This window comes from Lolium rigidum, chromosome 6, assembly GCF_022539505.1.
Source record: "Lolium rigidum isolate FL_2022 chromosome 6, APGP_CSIRO_Lrig_0.1, whole genome shotgun sequence".
NCBI lineage: Eukaryota > Viridiplantae > Streptophyta > Magnoliopsida > Poales > Poaceae > Lolium > Lolium rigidum.
In genome coordinates, this window is record NC_061513.1 from 205,359,319 (window position 1) to 205,381,153 (window position 21,835).

General features: G+C 43.6%; 2 protein-coding genes across 2 annotated transcripts; one reads left to right on the plus strand and one right to left on the minus strand.

Moving 5' to 3' along the window:
• Window positions 1-9,666: 9,666 nt before the first annotated feature.
• LOC124661475 (suppressor of mec-8 and unc-52 protein homolog 1-like) lies at window positions 9,667-15,102 on the plus strand. The gene is made up of 15 exons (XM_047199333.1): window positions 9,667-9,785; window positions 10,040-10,403; window positions 10,491-10,539; window positions 10,636-10,719; window positions 10,823-10,926; window positions 11,287-11,373; window positions 11,455-11,508; window positions 11,687-11,782; window positions 11,990-12,117; window positions 12,596-12,722; window positions 12,858-12,917; window positions 13,016-13,123; window positions 14,162-14,262; window positions 14,361-14,412; window positions 14,730-15,102. The coding sequence occupies exons 1-15, from the start codon at window positions 9,745-9,747 to the stop codon at window positions 14,826-14,828; spliced, it is 1,554 nt and encodes a 517-aa protein (XP_047055289.1). The 5' UTR covers window positions 9,667-9,744; the 3' UTR covers window positions 14,829-15,102.
• A 2,663-nt stretch (window positions 15,103-17,765) lies between these two features.
• Window positions 17,766-21,436, minus strand: LOC124659063 (PSME3-interacting protein-like). Its single transcript, XM_047197021.1, has 7 exons — window positions 21,316-21,436; window positions 21,129-21,203; window positions 20,975-21,032; window positions 20,423-20,478; window positions 18,737-18,799; window positions 18,258-18,326; window positions 17,766-18,064 (listed from the first exon to the last, which is right to left on the minus strand). The coding sequence occupies exons 1-7, from the start codon at window positions 21,397-21,399 to the stop codon at window positions 17,819-17,821; spliced, it is 651 nt and encodes a 216-aa protein (XP_047052977.1). The 5' UTR covers window positions 21,400-21,436; the 3' UTR covers window positions 17,766-17,818.
• Window positions 21,437-21,835: the final 399 nt, after the last annotated feature.

Here is a 21,835-nt window from a genome sequence, read left to right on the forward strand (position 1 = left end):
TTCCCTCTGCGAAGGGCCTATCTTTTACTTTATGTTGAGTCAGCAAACCTATTTCCCTCTATCTCAAGCAAGCAATTGAGTTGTTGTGATCCAACCATTTATATTGTGATTTATTTAATCATGTCTTTTATTCTTCCTTGTTTAGTACAAATTTTATCTGAATGAATATGACTTTGAAGGTTATCAATGATTATGAGGAGATTGTTATGATTGAGCATGTAAGATCTGCCATATAAGCTCTAATATAGAGGCTCTGCTCGAAACATAAGTACAATCTGTTAATTGTTCTTTGACCAAGAACGAAGTTTGCCATCGCCAATTATGATTTCCTATGCACCTTTATTTGTGATTTCCCTTTACTTGTTTCAAGTTGAGTTATATGAGGAAGTTGTTTACTAGAATGTCTTGTGTGAATTAATAAATGTGATGCTTCTTGTCCATATTTTATTTATCGACTCTTCACTCCATAAACATGTGGTCTTGTTTACTGAGTTCAGTTCGCTTGGGGACAAGCGAGGTCTAAGCTTGGGGGGAGTTGATACGTCCATTTTGCATCACTATTTTATATCATAATTTACTGTTATTCATTGATAAATTTCATATTTAGAGATGATACTTATGTTATTTCACCTATTTTGCATGTTTTCATGATTATTGGAGAATTACTCACCGGAGTCAGAATTCTGCTGGAAAAAGCACCGTCAGGATACAATATTTCTGAAGATCAACAATTGACAGAAAATATACGAAGCTCCTATTTTTCCAGATGACGGAGCCAGCAAAAAGGGGAGGCCGAGGAGGGCCGCCATGGGCCCTCCCCATAGGCCGGCGCGGCCACCAGGGCTGGCGCGCCGCCATGTGGGGAGTGGGCCCACGACCCCCTTGGCCATCGCCATTTCGCGTACTTCATCTCCCAGAAACCCTAAGGCGCAGAGGAACATCGAGGATAGTCATAGCCGCCTCCTCGGGGCGGAAAACACCAGAGAAAAAAAGAGCTCTCCGGCAGGCAGAAATCTGCCGGGGAAATTCCCTCCCGGAGGGGGAAATCGTCGCCATCGTCACCGTCATCGAGCTGGACTTCATTGGGATCATCATCATCATCATCATCTCCACCACCGACACCGTCATCTCCACCGCTGCACCTCGTCTCCGCTGTAACATCTAGGGTTGAATCTTGATTATTTCATATGGGAAACTCTCCCGATGTTGATTACTCCTTGTTATTGATGCTATTGAGTGAAACCATTGAATCAAGGTTTATGTTCAGATTGTTATCCATCATCATATCACCTCTGATCATGTTCCATATGATGTCTTGTGAGTAGTTCGTTTAGTTCTTGAGGACATGGGTGAAGTCTAAATGTTAGTAGTGAACTATGTTGAGTAATATTTAATGGTTTGATATTTAAGTTGTGGTGTTATTCTTCTAGTGGTGTCATGTGAACGTCGACTACATGATACTTCACCTTTATGGGCCTAGGGGAATGCATCTTGTATTCGTTTGCTAATTGTGGGGTTGCCGGAGTGACAAGAACTCTGAACCCCCGTTGGTATATCGATGCATGAGGGATAGCAGGATCTCGCAGTTTAAGGTCGTGGTTAGATTTATCTTAATTACTTTCTTGTATTTGCGGATGCTTGCAAGGGGTTTAATCACAAGTATGTATTTGTCCTAGGAAGGGCGGTGCATTAGCATAGGTTCACCCACACAACACTTATCAAAACAATGAAGATTAATCAACTATATGAAGCGAAAGCACTAGACTAAATTCCCGTGTGTCCTCAAGAACGTTTGGTCATCATAAGTAAACAAACGGGGTTGTCCTTTGTGCTAAAAAGGATTGGGCCACTTGCTGCAATTATTATTCTCGCATTTTACTTGCTTGTATTTTATTTATCTGCTATATCAAAACCTCCTGAAAACTTGCCTGTGAGCATTTACAGTGAATCCTTCATCGAAACTGCTTATCAACACCTTCTGCTCCTCGTTGGGTTCGACACTCTTATTTATCGAAAGTACTACGATACACCCCCTATACTTGTGGGTCATCATGGAGCCCATCTAGACCAGACGCTTTCAAAACTCCAATGCTAAATAATGCATGTTTAAGTTCCTTCATAGTGAAGGGGGATAGTAGGACCTCGTTCATCTGAAGATCCACCTTCACTCTCACCTTAGCCTAAACCTAAAGAACTAGGTCGGGAACTTTCAAAGTAAAGAATTTCATGAATTAAGATTTAATCTGACCTTTGAGATCATTTTATCCTTACTTTCATACCCTTATATCATAGAGCAACTTATTGATACAAATCTATTTTTTTACACTATGCATAATCCATTCTGCACCATCATGTTGCATCATGCAAAAAAAAATTGAAAGGAATAATGGTAGGGAAACCCCTACAACGATTTTTTTTGAAATAATAAGAACCTAAATTTGTGTTCATGTGGACTTGAACCTGGGTGGCTGAGTCGTATATCCACTTCCATGACCATGTGATCTAGACTCACTTATCATCATCATAAAAATTCCTCCGGATCTAGGAGTGTTTGGGTTTCAATCAAAAAATGGAGTTCTCCTCTTAAATCATCATAGGAGCACCATGACGCAACCCTTCCAACTCATCTTTCAATTTCTTATTACTAAGTAGACACACAAGGTGCCTTCTTCGCTCTGTGGACTGTTCAGATTTTAACCCTGTGGAGACTGCCCTGTGGCAATTCCCTTATCTCCTCCCCTCCTTAACTCTCATCTCTTGCATCCCCTCCGGCCTCTCTCCTCCCTGTCGTCGGTGGCCACGGTGGCCTTAGGCGAGGGGGAGGTTTTAGCCGTTTTCCCCTTTGCTTTTCTATAGGTTTAGCATCTAAAGTAAGGTAGATCTAGGGTTTGTGTTTCTCTTCTCCCTCTATGTGTTGTCCATGGTGGCCACGCCGAGGGGAGACCAAGATCTCCATCGTTGTTGTCCATTCTCCCTCAAGCTCTTGTCCTAGAAGGCGCAGATCTCCCGGGCTCCAGTTTTCTAGATCACCATTGAGGCGAGTCATGGTCAGCGACATCACCGCTCTCTTTAGAAGCGGTGCAAGAAGATGGAGCTCATAGCAGGTTGCGGTATGCTTTCCTTTGTTGCATCCTCGTGTTTGTAAAAGATTTCAGCATATCCATGACCTCTGCTGGGTGTTCGACAATAGCGTACTTCTCACCTTCAAGTCGTTCCTTCACCATCTGCGTATGGGGGTGAACCCCATTTTTGCACTTGGCTTGTTGCTGGCATGGGTGATACAGATCATGCCTATCATCGGGAAGATGGTGAGCACCATCAGAAGAATCTGCGGGAAGGTGCAATTGAGGCAATTTCTCAAAAAAATCAGAGATCAACTTCTAATTAGGCCTCAAATATAATTGTGGTTCTGGATGTTAAGCAACGACAGGTTGCCACCATATCAACGAATGATCCTATTTTGTGATTTGCTGCCATCATGGTGGTGGCGTGGAGCTCATATTCTGTATGTTTGAAGACCTTTGGTGGCACCATTGAGGCATGTGCTTTAAATTGTCATATGGCCTCAATGCCAATTAGTGGCAGTGCTGTAGACTCTATTGAGTAGCATCATTCAAAAAGTTACACTTGCACAAGTTGCACTTGGTTGTCATTGTGAGATGACCGCCTTGTTGAAGATGCTGCCTCCAAGCTATTCAAGCTCTGTCACCGAAGGTGGACGATAACTCATATGTCGTGGATTCTCAGATTCAATAGCAGGGACACTCTGAGTTTAACCTAGGTGATGGCTACTGGATATGTACAGTTCAACTCTACACTTGTTGTGCATATTCTGAATTCAGGAGAACTGCCCGCGGGGCACCAACTGGATCACACTACTATCGATACCCTTGAAGACTGCAGATGTGGCAATTTCGAGTTCGAGTTATCGACGGATGAACAGACACCGTATAGTTCCATTTGTGATCTTCAACGTCTTCATGCGCTTAGATCCACTTCATGTCGTATTGTGCGGCTAGGCACCTATCATTCTTGCTCCACTGTTAAGCGCCATGTAATGATGTACTATGATCTTTAATCTTAAACTAGGAAACGTACCCGTGCGTTGCTACGGATTGATTGAAAAATCGTGCAGTTTTTTTTTTGTTTCTCCAACTTAAATATAGTTCTCTTTTAATGCTAAATTTTCTGATTAGTATGGTCCAAACTTTTGGATGAAAAAGCCTCGGCACGCCCCAAAATTCGCCGCAAAATGTCCCGCCTAACCTAGCCTTACCAAAACGATACAACACAACTATTAACATGCACACATTATAATAATTCATATACGAACTAAAATTAGAAAAAATCCTTAATAATTTGTATCCCCGACATTTTTATGAATCGGAGTGAGTAGTAAGCTTTAGTCTAATGTATTAGTTTTAATATTTCATTTTAATTTTCATCGATCTAATTTTTTATAATTATTTATCAATTTGTTTATATTTATTATACTCCTTATCATGCTTTTCTCATAGTTTTTGCCGAATCTGGGATTTTGCTCTCTGTAAATATGTGATGTACTACTTTTATTTGTGACGTGTAAATATTTGTGATGCTTGAATTAGAAGAAAAATATAGTCAGTCTCGTTTTCATTCATTTACAGATTCTATTGATTGAATTTGTGAATCATAGAATTTATTGACTTATCCTCGCTTCTTTTTTATTTAATACTACTCCGTCCTTCCTAAAATTGAGATATGTCTAGATGCTATTTAGTATCTTGACAAATATAAGACATTCTTCGCGGGACGGAAAGAGTACTATATATCTCAGTTGTAGTCCACATAGTTTTTATATTCTCTATTTGGAGAAAGAGAACAACAATGCTAGTTAATATTTGGGTGTCGATTCAATTAAAGATCAAGAAATATACACATTACCCAACCAGCGATATGACGAATTACATGTCTTGCAAAAACACCAGAACATCCAATTTAGAGTTTCAGACTGCAGCATGCAGTGTGTTTACATCAGAACATTCAGACTTCATATAAAAACAACAACTCATAGATTGAGTATAGATGCAATTGCCGAGACAGTACCTATTTTTTCCATGCACAAACATGTCCTCTCGAAGCACAAACAAAACACTATCTCGTTAGGATGCCCAAGCACAACCGTTTGTTCATATCATAGCCGAGAAACACACCATTGGCTGTAGTATATCGAATAAAAAGTTTGTGCGAAGAAGGCTAGGCTGCAGTCCTCGCTGCCCAAGGTCGTTGAGCTCTGATAGCCCGATGCTCTTCGGGCCATGGAGGCATGAAGCTCCAGCGCCGGACGGCCATGGAGTGTGGCGCCTGGGATCCACCCGAGCCGTTCATCATCGATCTCCCCAATTCCACGACATGTCATACGCGCCCCGCCGCAAATCATGAAGTGGAAAAGGGGAATCAGGGCAGAATTAGTAAGAAAAATAGCCATGGTTGTCCTTCTTCCCTCCACCGTTCCATTCTTTTCAATCACCGCATCCCCAGAAAAGCACCTCCTGTCCCGGGATCTACTTCCCAAAGATCCAAAGCCCCACCGCTGCATCTAGGAGCCCAGGAATCCATAGTCAAAATCCAAAGAGAACATGAGAGGATATTCATGAATCCAGGAAGAAACCTCGGTCGTGCCGCACCTCCTGCACCCACAGCCGGAGAATTCGTTGTTCTCCGACGAGGAGAGCCAGCCCCAGCAGCCCCTAACGCCCTTGCTCTTCTAATTTCTCAGCGGTCGCACCAATCTCCACGGATCCCGCACCGCGCCTGCCGTGGCCTCGCTCAGCGCCGGTTCTCACGCTGGCCTGCGCGGCCGAGGATCAAACTGCCCTCTGGCGCAATGTCGTGGCGGCGGCCGACCCTGATTAATGCCGGCAGTGGAGGCCATGCGCATCGAGCATGGTGTAGACGTCATAGAGGCGAGCAAGCGCGAGGATCTTTAAGTAGCAGTCGAGGTAGAATTCGTTGAGGTAGAATATAGATCGGCTCGCGCTGCTGCGAATCACGGCCGTACCGTGCGGCGGCGTGGGGTGGAACCCTAGACTCGCAATCATGGGCTCGGAAGAAAGAGGCACGGCCTCCTTTCGTCTCCGGATTGACCGTTCTTATTGACTTGGCGGTGGTAGTAGTGCAATACTTTGCAAAATCCAGGGGTAAAATCGGAAGAAAAAACGCACGAGGAGCGCCGGCGGCGCGGTGCGAGCGGTAGCTCTGTTTGTGTTTCTTTCGTTTTGTCCAAAACGAACCGGTACTTGGCATTTTACCGTATTATGCGTTTTGGTGGGAGGACAAAACGGTCCCAAAAAAAGCGTTGACGAAACTTTTTGGCAGAAACCTTAGCTCCTTTATTATTAGGTATAGACTAGGAAAAAACCCGTGCGTTGCTACGGCATTGAAAATAATAAATTTTGATAAAAAACACTAACACCATCTTACTCGGTATTGGTGAAGTCAATGCCGACTCGGAGAACCCTACACCCCGGATGATGCTCTTCTCACGAGCTTGTAGTGGACAGGCTCGAGGGACCTAAGGGCACGGAGCGCGCGACCGACGGTGCCTGGTTACCATCTAGAGATACGTGCCACTTGAGGCGGAGCTGGTCGGTTACTATCTAGAAGGATGTGTTACTTGAGGCAGAGCTTGTCAGTTTTGCTGCAAAATTTTCATCTATATAATTCGATTCGAATATTTTTCTACCCAAATAAACATTGAGTTGACACAACAACAAAATTACTTTAGAGATGAGCAAATTCAGAGCAGCCTAAATCAACAACCATCACACCAGCCAGTGATTTTGAAGCGCATGTGCGTATTTTTCAAGTTGTGTTAATATACAGAGTCCCAAGCACCACCGGTACGGAAAAATTGTTCATAACTATAATCCCGAATTTCTTCCGCCCCAAAAAGTTGAAATCGACTCATGCAGCAGCAGGCGTCTGCCCCATATAGCTCTTCCATATGCTGCTTCAACTTCTTGTTTAGGGACGGCATCTTTGGGCTCCTCGGCCCCCTGGGTCTCTTGGTTCCGACGTATGTATGGGTGGAACGGTGACTTAGGTGATCGCCACCACCTGGACACGCCTGTGTGGAAGGACATTATTGCTAGGCTTGCCCCCTTCCGATCCGTCTCCAAGGTCCTCCTGGGGGATGGGTCCTCTACCGCCTTCTGGTTTGATCTTTGGCATGGAGACCAAACCCTCTGCGAGCGCTTACCCAATCTTTTCTCCCACTCTACCAGACCTAACATTAACGTTGCCTTGGCCCTCTCTCTTGGACTCCGTGACTCCCTCGGACCCCGCTTGACGATGGCCGCGGTGGCTGACCTTCGCGCCCTGACCTCCGAGCGAAGCACTGTGCGCGCTCGCATTGACATCCCTGATCTGCGTGATGGCCGCCGCACTAACAAAAAAATATCAAACAAATGTTTCTATGTCAACTCTTTCAGGCATCTGCAGATTGATGAAGTTGCGAACAGGGTCTGGAGGAGTGTTGCCTCCTTGAAGTGCAAAATCTTCTGTTAGCTGGCCAGGAAAAGGCGTCTCCCCACCAATGAACGGCGCTTTCGCCACAACATGTCCACCTCCGCAACCTGCCTCTTCTGTGACCTCGACGAAGACACGGATCACCTGCTGTTTCACTGCCCACGGGCTACGGAAGTCTGGGCTTTCTTCCATAGAGACTTCGCCCCTGGCGCGGTTTCTAGCTTCTCGGAATTCTGGCTTGAGCGGTGCAGTACTTTTGAGGAGACCACCATTAACACCGCCATCGCCTGGAACATCTGGAAAAGGAGGAATGCTCGCACCTTCAATGGTGTCCTGGAGAGTCTCTCCCTCATCTCCAACAGGTGCATCGAAGACGTTAGGCTTTGGGCTTACAGATGCAACACCCCCCTCCTCGACCTCCCTTCTAAATTCTTGGTGTAATGGATATGAACCCCCCTGAACCTCTCCCACTGGTCCCCCCCTCTCTCTCTTACCCCTCAAAATCAGATGTAATTTGGATCCCATGTACTCCTGATATTTGGTAATAAAGTTGTTCAGGCTGGCGTAAGCCCGCCGTAGTCCAGGTCAAAAAAAGATGATACAAAATATTTAACGTGTGAGAAGTTGAAGTACAGGGCGAACATGGGTTTTTGCTGCCCTCAAACGTAGTTTGCAAAGTCACAGATTAGAGATCAATAAACCATGGAACAAAAATAGTCTGAATTCTACTTCGACATCAGAAGAAAAGAGCCCATGCACTCAAGCTGTGTTTCCTGAAACGCACGCGTCCAACGCAGGAGGCGGAGACACGAAGCGTTTCCATCCTCCGAAGGAAAACGAACATTGTCCTTTCGTGAAACACAGCAGCGAAATCAACAGGCGAGATGCGCAAAGGACGTCGATGCCCAGGCGCCGTTCACAACGCACGCGCACAACACGCAGCAAAAGCCTTCCTCCTGATCCCTTTTGCTTGACCAAATTTTTAGCACGCATCACACACATAGTATCAGGTAGATCCATGACTCCATGAGTCGATCGAAAATTCCTTTTCCAGGAGCCTCGATGGAGAGCGCCCAGGTGGCGTCCTACACGAGTCCGTGCATCAGCTCTCGATGGCGCGCTTCCTCCACTGGATCGATACGGCGAACGGAGGACACGAGGATTCCGCTGAAATTTGGAATCCCTCGGCGCCGGCCGGCGTCGGGGTCAATCTCGAGCCCCACAACGTGGCGAGCTCGGGCACCACGGGCGTCCCTAGCACCTCTCCACTGGGATCCATGCGTGCCACGGCAGCGAGCACCGCTCAGCTCGACGACGGATTTGGGGCTGATCACCTCAACGACGGATTTGGGGTGGTCTGAGGACGAAGGGCTCAAAAAATATTCGTTAGATGGATAACCCTTAAGGAGGACTTGCCGTCGGACTCAACGCCGCGGCATCGCGCGCGGCCCCTGCGGACACCGCGCGGCCCGGAGCGTCCGCCCGCGCAGCGCGGGCAGGCCGACGGCGGCCGCGCGGCCAAGACCGTCCGCCACCGGCAGAAGCCGACGGCGCGGCGCCGCGCGCGGCTTGGAGCCGCTCGACGGCGCGGCGTCGGGCGCGGGGCTTGGAGCTTCCGTGCAAATTGTTTCTGCGGGATTGTGGGCTAGGTGAACAAGCACAGTGCGGTGCGGTTGTTCATTCGGTTGCGTGGAAAAAGAACAAAACCAACCGGTAGTGGCAATTTGCCGTATTATGCGATTTGGTGGGAGGGCAAATCGGTCCTAAAAAAAGCGTTGACGAAACTTTTTGGCAGAAACCTTAGCTCCTTTATTATTAGGTATAGATATAGATATAGATATATCTAGTTAGAAAAAAGTAAACACAATTCTAGAAAAAAAAACATTTTTGTAGAGAGAAGACCGACACTATTGTCGGACTGCACAAAACCACGTACCGGACCGTGGGCACTGCAGTCCATGTAGCCAACGAAATATCCTGAAGGAAAGTGATTTCTGGGTTGGGCCGAACCATGTGCGATCTGGCGTTGCGAATCGCCCCGGGCGGTATTGACCAAATCTGTAAAGGCAGTAAATAAGAGCCTCTTAATCTAGACTAGAGGCCGATGGTCCAAAAGTAATACTCCCCTGGCTACCGGGCTTTTGCAGACAGCTCCGCTCATCCGCCACCACCACCTCCTCCTGTTCTTCTCCGGCCGCCGACCCCCCGACTCTGTGCCTCCGCCGCCTGCCGCAGATGGCGTCTTCGGCGTCCGCCCTCGAGATCGAGGCTGGCGAGTACGTACAAAACCTTCTTCTTTTGCGTGCCCTATACCTTTCGGTAGCGAAAGCAACCAAGCAATCCCTAAACCCTAGCCATGTTCCTTGAATCCGCCCATCCCCGCACGGGTGCATCTACTCCTAGTTTCTTCAATCTAATTAGGAAACAGAGATTTCGATACTCTTTGCTAAATCTATAGCAGTAGCTAACAGCCTAACAGAAGAGAAGAAAATCTGGGGATTTAATCTGTTTCTTGCATCCACTGATGCAGCGTGGTGAAGATAATGCTTCAGTTCTGCAAGGAGAACTCCCTGCACCAGACGTTCCAGACGCTGCAGAACGAGTGCCAGGTCTCGCTCAACACCGTCGACAGCATGGACACCTTCATCGCCGACATCAATGCCGGCCGCTGGGACGCCGTGCTGCCGCAGGTCGCCCAGCTCAAGCTGCCGCGCAAGAAGCTCGAGGACCTCTACGAGCAGATTGTGCTGGAGATGGCGGAGCTCCGTGAGCTCGACACCGCCCGAGCTATCCTTCGCCAGACGCAGGTCATGGGCGTCATGAAACAGGAGGAGCCTGAACGCTACCTCCGGCTAGAGCACCTCCTTGTGCGGACATACTTTGAACCCAATGAGGTTAGCAGCTTTATCTTGCTATATCTAGTAGTAATTTGTTAATTTGCTATGCTATTTTTCTTAACTGGCAAATGTCTTGCTCAACAGGCTTACCAAGAATCCACCAAGGAGAAGCGTCGTGCGCAGATTGCCCAAGGTGAGGATGCTCAACATGTTTGTTGTGATAGCTGCCCTGCAAGTTCTGTCTTTCTGATCCTCACTGCTACCTTTCCATCTCCCTTGACAATGTCAGCTATTGCTTCCGAAGTTTCAGTAGTCCCACCAGCTCGTCTAATGGCACTGATTACCCAGGCTTTGAAATGGCAACAGCACCAAGGTACTTTCTTGGTCGCACACTGTTAACCTGGGGTCCTGCGATGATCTTAGTATGTCAAGTGTGGACTCATCCTAGCCCCTTTTTTCTTGTTCCTGTTACGTAGGGTTGTTACCGCCTGGCACACAGTTCGATTTATTCAGAGGAACCGCTGCAATGAAGCAAGACGAAGAAGAGGCATATCCTACTACTTTGGCACATCAAATAAAGGTGATATTGTGGTTGTATCACTGTGATTACATTTGCTCTTTTCTATTTAACTACAGAAGATAGATTAAAGAACAGTATGTTTGATATCAATGACTTTGAGAAGCCTAAAAAGATGATTTCTGACTTAACTTGATACCAGAAGAATATTGACACAGCTAATTAATGATATAGTTCTTCAATTAGCTCCGATTTTAGTTGGGACATTATGGTGGTCCCAGTATTCTTTAGAGAACATTGATACAAAACACACTTTGACATGTGGTCATGCTTTAAGATGTAGTTGAGGTTCTATCATCATCTTCACTTGCTTGCAGAAAGGAGGATATAGAAACACACTATGACATTTTGTTTTTATTTCAGTTCGGAAAGAAAACCCACCCTGAATGTGCTCGATTCTCACCCGATGGTCAGTACCTTGTTTCATCGTCAGTGGATGGAATTATTGAAGTAAGTTAGTTGTTACTTGCTATTGTGTTTTGCAGGTTAGCTCTTTGCTGTAGCTTGGCTAAATTTCATTAATAATTTCAGGTATGGGATTATATTACCGGCAAGCTGAAAAAGGATCTGCAGTATCAAGCCGATGTAAGACCCCGGTGCTTCCCATGTTTAACATGGAATTAAAACGATTTCTGTTATTGTGCATATCCAAGCTATTCAAGATCTGTAGCTTTAGAGTGACATAAATAAGTCTTGTTCTTTTACTTTCGATACAGATGGATTGTTAATATTCTGCATAACATTTGCTTAAAACATTTTTTAGGAAAGCTTTATGATGCACGAGGAGGCTGTGCTCTGTGTTGATTTTAGTAGAGATTCTGAATCGCTGGCATCTGGATCAATGGATGGAAAAATTAAGGTACCCACCAAGCGGTATTCATTCCCGCTTCCATGTTTAGAGTAGTTACAGCATTTGTATCATATTAACTGCTTCTAAGTGTTTGGTAATAGACAAAGGTTGACCTGTTTACAGTTCTGATTGATTAATGTGCCAGCATATTGGTTTATTAATGTGATAGGAGAATTTCATTGCCATATTGAACTGTTTATTTTCACCGATTTGCAGGTTTGGCGTATACGAACTGGGCAGTGCTTGCGGCGCCTGGAGCGTGCACATACGAAAGCTGTTACAAGTGTTACATTTTCACGTGATGGATCTCAGATATTGAGTACCTCTTTTGACACTACCGCAAGGTTTTTTACAATCATATATATACCACTAATTTGAATTTACAATGGAGAGATGCATATTTTCATTCCACTGTTCTGCTATGTTCTCATACCAAAGCATTGTCAAAAATTATATTTTGCATGTGTTGAGCTAGTGTACATTATTTGGGAAAGCTACATGCTGTTATTGGCCCTTGTGTTTGAGGACTTATACGATAGTCCTCTCATCTCTCTAAGATAGTCCACTTAATAAAAAAATTGTGCACTGTATTGCCTAAATTGCATATCATTGAAATATTGGATCCATTTGAGAATTAATCAGAAAAATATTTTCATTGTTGATGGTATATGAAATTTGTTTATGGCCTTCCTCTCCCCTCTGTTAACAAATTTGGTGTTTTTATGAATCAGACTTACCCGAATTTAGTGATTTACTCATCCCTTGGTCTTATGCATTTTAGTCCCTGAAAATAATTACAGGGTTATTCTTGTCCTTTTCTAGAATCCATGGCCTCAAGTCTGGGAAGATGCTAAAAGAATTCCGCGGTCACACCTCCTGTGTGAACTGTGCCATCTTTTCTACCGATGGTACTCGTGTTATCACAGCTTCCAGTGATTATTTTGTGAAGGTGCAGATCTCCTGTATCAACAGTTGTACTTTTTTCTCGGCGAGAACTAACATTTCATTATTCTTCGATTTTCTCATCTGATGATCCTTATGGTATACAATCGTCTGCACATTCATTTATGATTTCTTGGTGTAGGTATGGGATTCAAAAACAGCAGACTGTTTGCAATCATTCAAGCCTCCTCCTCCTTTAAGGGTACGCATTTATTTATCACACTGTCGAAGCCCTTCCATTAATTCGTTTAGGTTTTCAGTCCTGCTTTCTTATCCATATGTTTTTTTTATAATTTCCAGGGAGGGGAAGCATCTGTTAACTCTGTCCATTTGTTTCCGAAGAACAGTGATCACATTGTTGTATGCAATAAGACTTCGTCAATTAACATCATGACTTTACAAGGACAGGTATAATGTGACCTTCACACCTCATTATGTCATTTAACTTCTGTTCTTTGTCTTGAGAAATTTAAAGTAGTCCATTGAAACATGCTTCACTTATGTACCAACTTACCTGAAAATCTGTTTCCTCATAATGATGACACCCTAAAGGCCTAAATGCATCTCATGACCATACTTTTCCTGCACCATTTACCAACTTAAAACACATTTTCCCCCGTTTGATACCAACTGAGACGCCTTTTGGGGTGATATGGAAAATTCCACATAAAGAATAAATCTTAGTTTGGGAGGAATCTTCCAAGATAGTTAGGACATCACAAATCCAACTAAAATAAAAAGAAATACATATGCTTGGTTACAGACAAAGTACTAAAGTAGATTCCTATTTTCGTTTGGATTTGCGATGTCCTAACCATTTGGCCATTCAAAGGCTTGTAAAAAGACGACAAGTTTTTACATGGAAAATACATATGCTTGGTTAGGACATGGTGAAGGCTTGTAAAAAGTCGACAAGTTTTTACATGGAAAGTACATATGCTTGGTTAGGACATGGTGAAACCAACAAATATTCAGCAAAGTAAAAAACTTGTCAACTTTATAGTGGTTGGCAAGCAATTTGGTAGCCAACCATTTGATAGATGATCTTTTGAGCTTGCCCCCGCATTGGCAACCCAAATTTGGGCATCAAACCAAGGGGTGCTTATAATTTCAATGTTCTATTTCTAAGAGGCATCAAACCAAGGAGTAGATTTTTGCCATCTAAAGGCTTGAAATTATATTTATTGAACCCTCTAAGTTATCCTTCTCAGACCTTAAAAAGGGCTCCGTGATTCTGGTGTCTAAGGAAGTGAATTGCAGTTTAACCGTGCTTTGTTGAATTTACTCTATAATCTGCAATGGAAAATCGCAATAAAATTAGGAAAGGCTGGTTAGCCAAATGATTGAAAAAGAGAATGGACTTCCATAATCAAGTGCATGCTTAGTACTGGGCTTTTTAATGAATTTTACCTTACGGCTATTTCTTGCCTTGAAAACTTGTTGCAGGTTGTAAAGAGTTTCTCGTCTGGGAAACAGGTAGGAGGAGATTTTGTTGCAGCTTCTGTTTCACCGAAAGGAGATTGGATATATTGTGTTGGTGAAGACATGTGAGGATATTGTGATAAAGTTGTTTATTCCATTATTCATTCATGCTGCTTCTGTGTGGCTTCATGATCAATGAGTGTTCTACTTCTTTTCTGTGTAGGAAATTGTATTGCTTTAGCCTACAGTCCGGGAAGCTGGAGAATCTAATGAAGGTTTGTATGAAAACCTTTGTGTTGTACTGATTTTATTGAAATGCTCAGCAACACCTTAACAATTGAAGTTAAAAATAATTACTGAGTCCTACAAAGAGGCAGAGCAGATATATCTTTTTTTAAGCTATGCAATATTGCTCTGATCGGACCAAAACAATATGATTTGGTTTGCCTAAAAACATCTTGGGTATCAGCGGGAGGTGATACAAACTATCTTCAAGAAACATATCTAAAGAGTTCATTCAGATCAAAAGGATAGAAGATTTTTCTTAGTGTGTCTAAGGTATGAAATTTACGCTTGACTTGGATTTTTGCAGGTACATGAACAGGATGTGATTGGCATTGCGCACCACCCTCACAGGAACTTGCTTGCCACCTATGCCGTAGATTGTACGATGAAGATATGGAAGGCTTGATTATGTTGATTCAGTTTGTTCTGATCCTGTAACTTTTAGGGAACATATTGTCAGCCCATATTCCAACTTCCAAGTGATAGTTAAGCAGATGTATTTGGTTTTTGCAATGTAGAGAACTCGGTGGCTAATGAAATTCAGTATATTCTCATTGTATCATATATGATCATATCATTGTCCGTATAACTCCGTTCTGTATTAGTTGTCGCTGATTTAGTCCTTTGTAAAGCTTGACCAACCATATAGTAAACAAGTATCAACATGTCAAATTAATACTTTTAGAGCCACTGTGAAATAGCATTTATGTTGATTTTTTATTCATATATACTTGATCAAACAAGTTTTTTCTTGGAAGGGTACTTGATCAAACAAGTTAATTTGGAAAGAAGGAAGTATACGGAGGGTAATTAAAAGGGATGTCATGCTCAGGGCTACACTGGACAATATCATGTGCCAGCTTACATGTTCCTGGTCTCCTCCACGAGTGAAGTTCTTTATGTCTTGAAGACAGATGCTAGACGGACGTGGATTGCAGCATCACCAGTAGTAGTGCACCGATCAGAGGAGACGATGATTCACTTGCTCAGCTGGTGCTCTTTCTCACAGTCCTTTTGGCACCTGGTGCTTTTGTGGACCCGATCTACGGCTAGGCCGTCGATTGTAGGAGATGATTTTGCCGATTGGTGACAGGAGGCCCTTCTGGACAAGATTAGGGCGGAGGTCTGGATGGATGTGGGCGAACGCGGGAGAGGCGGGTCTCAAACGTGTTGCTGCCGGGGTTTCCTAGCTCTTACCTCGTCGCTTTGTGATCCCAGGGCCTTTGGTTCTTTCTATCAATACATCCAGACTCAAAGATTTTCCTTGTCGATTGTAGGAGATGATTTTGCCGATTGGTGACAGGAGGCCCTTCTGGACAAGATTAGGGCGGAGGTCTGGATGGATGTGGGCGAACGCGGGAGAGGCGGGTCTCAAACGTGTTGCTGCCGGGGTTTCCTAGCTCTTAACCTCGTCGCTTTGTGATCCCAGGGCCTTTGGTTCTTTCTATCAATACATCCAGACTCAAAGATTTTCCTTTTTCTCGGAAAAAATCGCCTTATTTTAACCTCTGAACTCCATCAGCTTTTAGCGCAAGCAGATGAGATCCCTAAGTAGTAAATGGAACATTTCTTCTTCAAGAATACAGTAGTAAATGGAACATTTTTGGTTGGAGTTAACAATGATGTAAATGTTGATTTTTATTTATCCAAGTGTCACCACCGCCCTGTCTCCATCTACATTGGAGATGAAACCAAGTAATACAGCCAGAGCCGGTCGATTTGACCGTCTTCAGAACATATAAGCTTTTCAGCCGAAAAGTAGATTTTAGGCAGCAGATAGACCTATTACACTGAAATTGATTTCACATCAACTGAGACTGGCTACCGAAATTCACATAAAGAAACGGCAATGGCACATCTGCTCTTTTGTTTGTTGCTTCCTCCAGGCGACGGTGTCTAGATTCGTTGCCTTCGTCTTCGCCGGAGCTCACAGTAGATAGTTCCTGCAAACACCTCCAAAGAACATGACTGGAAAATGTGTGTCAAAATCAAATAAAATGCCACTTTCGCGTTGCAATTTCTCCTTCCGGTTTCCTGTTTTTCCAACAAATGTAGTAGTAAGAAAAATATAACATCTACTGAGAGAGAGAGAGAGAGAGAGAGAGAGAGAGAGAGGAGATAAGAGAGGGAGGTGATGCAGGGGAGCCAGGGAAGAGGCAGTGCAGGGGAGGGAGCAACAACACCAGCAGCTCTCATCTCTCACAACTCTCTTGCACGCAGTTTGCTCTTTCTGCTTGCCACATCCACATCCACGTTGTGGAAGCAAGAAAGTAAGTTTGTTGTTTGCACCATCCCTTGCTCTGCTCCATCCCTGTCTCCTCTCCCCTCTCCAATCACAAATTCTCTCTCAATACTTATTTGTTCACTATTTTCACCTGATGCTGCCAACGCCCATGCTCTATCATCACGAAGAAGCAATGTAGATCTATATATACACGGAAGGTTGCTTCTATCTCTCCGCTTCATTGACTTGCCAGTACTGTACTACACCCTACTCTTTCTCTCTAACAATCAGCCGCCGGCATCCATCAGTACAACGATGCAACTGGAGTACACAAAATGCTGACCTGGTCCCTGAGTAGTACAACGCGCAAGATGCGTACTGCAGACACCCAGCAGCTCGCCCAACTTGTTGGATCTCTGCTCGTACGTACCGCAGCAACAACCCATGTCGTACACTTTCTTTTTTCTTCGGCTGTCATATACTCCGTATAATATTCCTACCAAATAGCACATTTTAGAATTAGCTACAGGCTTGCGAGTCTTCACTTGTAGGAGAATTATAATATAATCTTCACTTGAACGGCTGCAGGATTACCAGGCGAGAGCTGCTCCTTATCATTTCTAAATGTCATTGCGGCTTCTAGAGACCTTCTCTCTGATGTTTTTGGTACAAACCATTGCCAACCAATAGTTACCAGATTTTATGTAAAAATTCTGTTTCCTAGACTAACAAACCAAGCAGCTAGATAAAGTAGTACTGTAGTATTTTCTAGCAACCATGAGGAATTGGAGACAGCGCCAGCACTACAGAATGAAATGCAATTACATGTTTTTTTTCTTTTTCTTTTAACAAATCTGACCCTTTGTCCAAACTTAAATCAGTACCAAATCCGAACATTTTGGCCAGCACCAGCGATCCTGACACTGAGGCACTGAGCATACAAATGTCAGCACCACACTCAGCGCAAATTGTTAGGCGTTATGATTAGAATAAATGATGTTAGCGCCATGGTGTACTTGTGCATTTGTATTGTTTTGCTCAGATACAGTACGTCCTTACACTGAAACGGGACCATCTATATCTATTTTGCACCTCGCCAAGCAAACCCCTCTAACAGGCTGTTGTGGCATTGCATCTCCTTGGGGGTAATGAGCGTTCTGGAAGCTGGGATATTATTGTTGTTCATCGTCGTCACCACTTTCATCGTCATCTCCGTATGCCGCCAGAGAGCCGAGTACGCTCTTGGTGTCGCCTGGTGGCTTGCAGTCTGTATCATGCCCATTCGAAGGCAGCTCTTTGGGAGAAGGCTTACTTTCCGCGCCGACCTTTGCTTTCTTGGCTTGTGGCTTCACAGAAACTATAACATTTCTCAGGAGTGCAGGCTGGCTCCTCTTTGCAGGTGGCTTAGGTTTGCTCTCCTGATTTACGTTGATATAAAGACAGATCAGACGCAGGGATGATTTGGTTTAATAAATGTTACAATTATCTCTACAATCATGACAGGCGAATGTAACTAACAACTGGACATATGTGGCATACGAATATGCAATTTTGGTCACTCCCGTATTAAAAGCATGGTATGCAACTAATCCGCTTTGCTTGTAAGCATACCTCAGGTCTAGAAACTGTAGGAATCTCAACAAGTTCATGAGCAATAGTAGACTGGGCAGCTACAGCCTCCTGAAAGAAAAATATCCATTAGGTATGTCATGTGTGTGTGAGTAACCCTTGGACGCTTGGGATATGATAAATTAACATATTATTCCAATCTCAATTGTAGCAAGCAGGCCTTCATATCCTTTTCCTACCCACTATCTTGTAATAGTAAAACAACTGCTGAACTTAACAAGCTTGAGACCAAGCTTAAAATCAAGTATATGAAGGGTTAAAAAGCCCCATAATCTGCTATTTTCAGATGATACACATAGGGATGCACCCTACATGACCCGCAAAAATGTACAAATCAGATTCTGTGCACAGTTAAAGGGGAAAAACATTCATGTTTAATTGCAATTTCTACATGAAATATATGGATATTAAGAATTTGAAAGTACCGGTAATGCATGTAACTTGTTAGTAATATTACTCACATGAAAACTACGTAGTTGTTCAGCTTCTTCATTGGCCACCTGCTGTTCATATTCCTTCCTTGACTGTACCATAGTAAAATGAAAGGACTAAGATGTTGCATGACAGCACAAGACATACTTGAGATCCCATTTGTTTTATGTCCACAATTCTTATTTCAAATATCAAAAAGCCAAAGACCAGTACTAGTGCTCTACTTGATACATCAAAACCAAGTTACTCAACCATTCAACTGCAGACAATTTTCTACTTTTCAGTTTTTAGAATAACCATATGATGATTGTAAACTCCAAGGAAAATGCCGCAAATCGGAAAGAAGTATCCTATTGAGGAAACTAATAGCAGATTTTTCCATATTACATTAACCCAAAATCGTATGCAAGAAGGTAAAACAATGACGTTGCTGTCTTTTGTAATGTTATATTCACCCAAGTAACAAAGTTGCAAATACCAATCCTCACTTTTCTTACCAATGTTCAGCATAGTCACCAAAACAAGAGGAATGCTAAACTGACGTCACAAAACACATCGTTCTCTAAAATGTGGTTGATTTATGTTAACATTCAAGATTTTTTTCTGTAATTGCAGTAAATGGTTAACAAAATACTATTTTCAAGTATGGTTGCAAGTTTAATCCTACCAATACAAAAAAGGGGTTAAATCCTAGGATTGCTGGCTGCTATCCTGTATCTCTGTCCTAGCACAAGATATGACGGGGTGTATGGTATCTGATTTAGTAGGTGCTATCACTAACTTGGATACCTGGTCGCTATAGAAGTACAGAATGAGATGATGTCGGCACTAATGCTAACTTAATCATAGTACCATAGTAGCTGCTCAAGTAGTCAGTTTTCCTTATCATAAACGATAGCCTGTTTTCAGTTCAATTAAGAGTAAGATGGTTATGTTTTTATTTCTTAAGTTTTGTTCCACCTGGGTAGAGTCTGCAGGTCTGAAGCACCTCTAAGAAAGCGGTTTTTTTCACTCCTTTCTCTTGTATAGGAAGAGCAAAAAGGAGTGAAGGCTGAAGATTGATCACCTCAAATTTTATTTAAAAAAATAATTGAGTAAAAAAGGCCACTTGTGACCTGTACAAAATATATACAAATTTTAAAAGCTAGTATAGTAATTCAAGTAAACTATACATGTACAATTTGTTATTTTGTACAGCTCATAATCTTATTTTTGCATGAATCTTTGCAAGTGTACTTGTTATACTATCTATTATATCCATAATTTATGTAATTTTGACTTTTTGAGACATTCGAACACCACGAATAGTTGTGCTCTCTTGTTTCTGATGGTATAAGACCTCTCCTGTCAATGTCAAGTAACATTTGCAAATAACCAAAAACACCATTATGCAAACAAAGTCTAGATATCGTATGGATGCAAAGATATGGACAAGCCTATTAACTATGAGATCAGAGCATACAGCACATGATGGATCCAAGCACCCAGTTTTCGTGTGCCTCGACGCTCTTAGGTGGTATCAAGGGAAAAAAATAAAGGCTTAGGGCTGCAAATGCACTGGCCACTGGGAATGTAGCAAAAAAAAATCTACCTCCGTCCAATATTTCAGTCTGGAGAGGAAACTGATAGCTACAAGAACTAACAACAAAATGTACGTCCAATTTGTACAGTCTAGCTGGAATCACTTTTGATGCTAGCATATATTAAATGCTTACCAAAGCTAACTTGTCGAGAAACTCCGACTCATCCTCATCCAAGGCTTTTGGAGGTCCTGGATACAACATAGAAAGATCAAAAAGCAACAAAGTATTTAGTAAAACCACAAGACCCTGCATCTTGTGTTTCAACCGAGAAACAGCGATAACAGGGAACTAGACAAGAGCAGGTTAGAAAAGGTTGTCCAGCAAGACCAAACTTGTTTTTCAATTTATCCCCAGCTTCTAACTCAAAGAAGATATACTCCTCTTTTACTCTATTTCAGTTAAAAGTACAGGTAACAAGGAAGCTCAACTGTATTAACACTATAACTACGACTGACTACCACACAGATTCATTGCTATCAGTAAGCACTTGTCCACAGGCTTAAGTGTCTGAATTGCTAGTCATACTTCTAGCTTGCTCTAAGTAACTGCATCCTTTGATGGGCATTAGCCGTGCTACTGCACTAGCAAAAGCTACAACTGGTCTTTCTACGCCTAAAACACGACAACTTCACCTGTGTTTCGCAGGGGCTGTAAGATAAGATGTGAAGTGGTTGGGCAACTTACTGTGCTTGAAGCGCTCATTGAACTCGGCATCCTTCTTATCCTTGTTCTCCTGCAGGATCTGCACAGCGGGGGGAACATGCGCATTAGCCAGCAGTTCCGTGGACGGTACCAGATTGTGGGCAAGCAAACTGAAGCGAAGGCGAGAAAGAAGTACCTGGAAGAGGGGCTTGTCGCGCTGGGCGGTGCCGTCTTCCACCCGCTCGCCTCTCGACCGCTTCGCCTCGTCGAGCTGCGATTTTTCCCCACCCCCAGAAAAATCTCAGCGTTTTGTTCTAGGTTGTACGTGCTAGGGCAGGTAGGCGGGCGAGCAATCCAGAGAGATTAGGAGATTGTAGCCTTGCCTGCTCCTCGGAGACGAAGTTGACGAGGCGGATGGTTGCCGGAGCGGCCGCCTTGGAGCCCAACGTCGTCTCCTCCCCGTCCATTCCGACTACGACTCCTCTTTCTCCTCCGCCGCACCCAAAAGCCCACCAATGCCGCAGCCGAGGGCTGCGAGATCCCCAAAATCACACGAATCACGACCGAGCCGCTGGCTCTCAGGCTCTCCGCGCTCAGAACGACCCCCCAGCCGTTGGATTACGTCTCAAGGGACACACAAATTTTTGATAGGAAAATTGGTTATTTAGCCAAAAGTTCACTTACCTGAATTTTCAAGCCGGTTTTAGCAATTGAAGAGAATGTTTGCTTAGTAAAAAGAAAATCTGTTTTAAGAGCGCACGCAAAATCGGATACCGACTATCTGTATCTTGAGTATCTACTCGCCAGCGTCTTTCTCGTACTCATTTCATATATCATTCGAATTAACTATAGATTTCTGCAATGTTTTAAATTAACTTTCAACTCCAAACCTAGAACCACAAA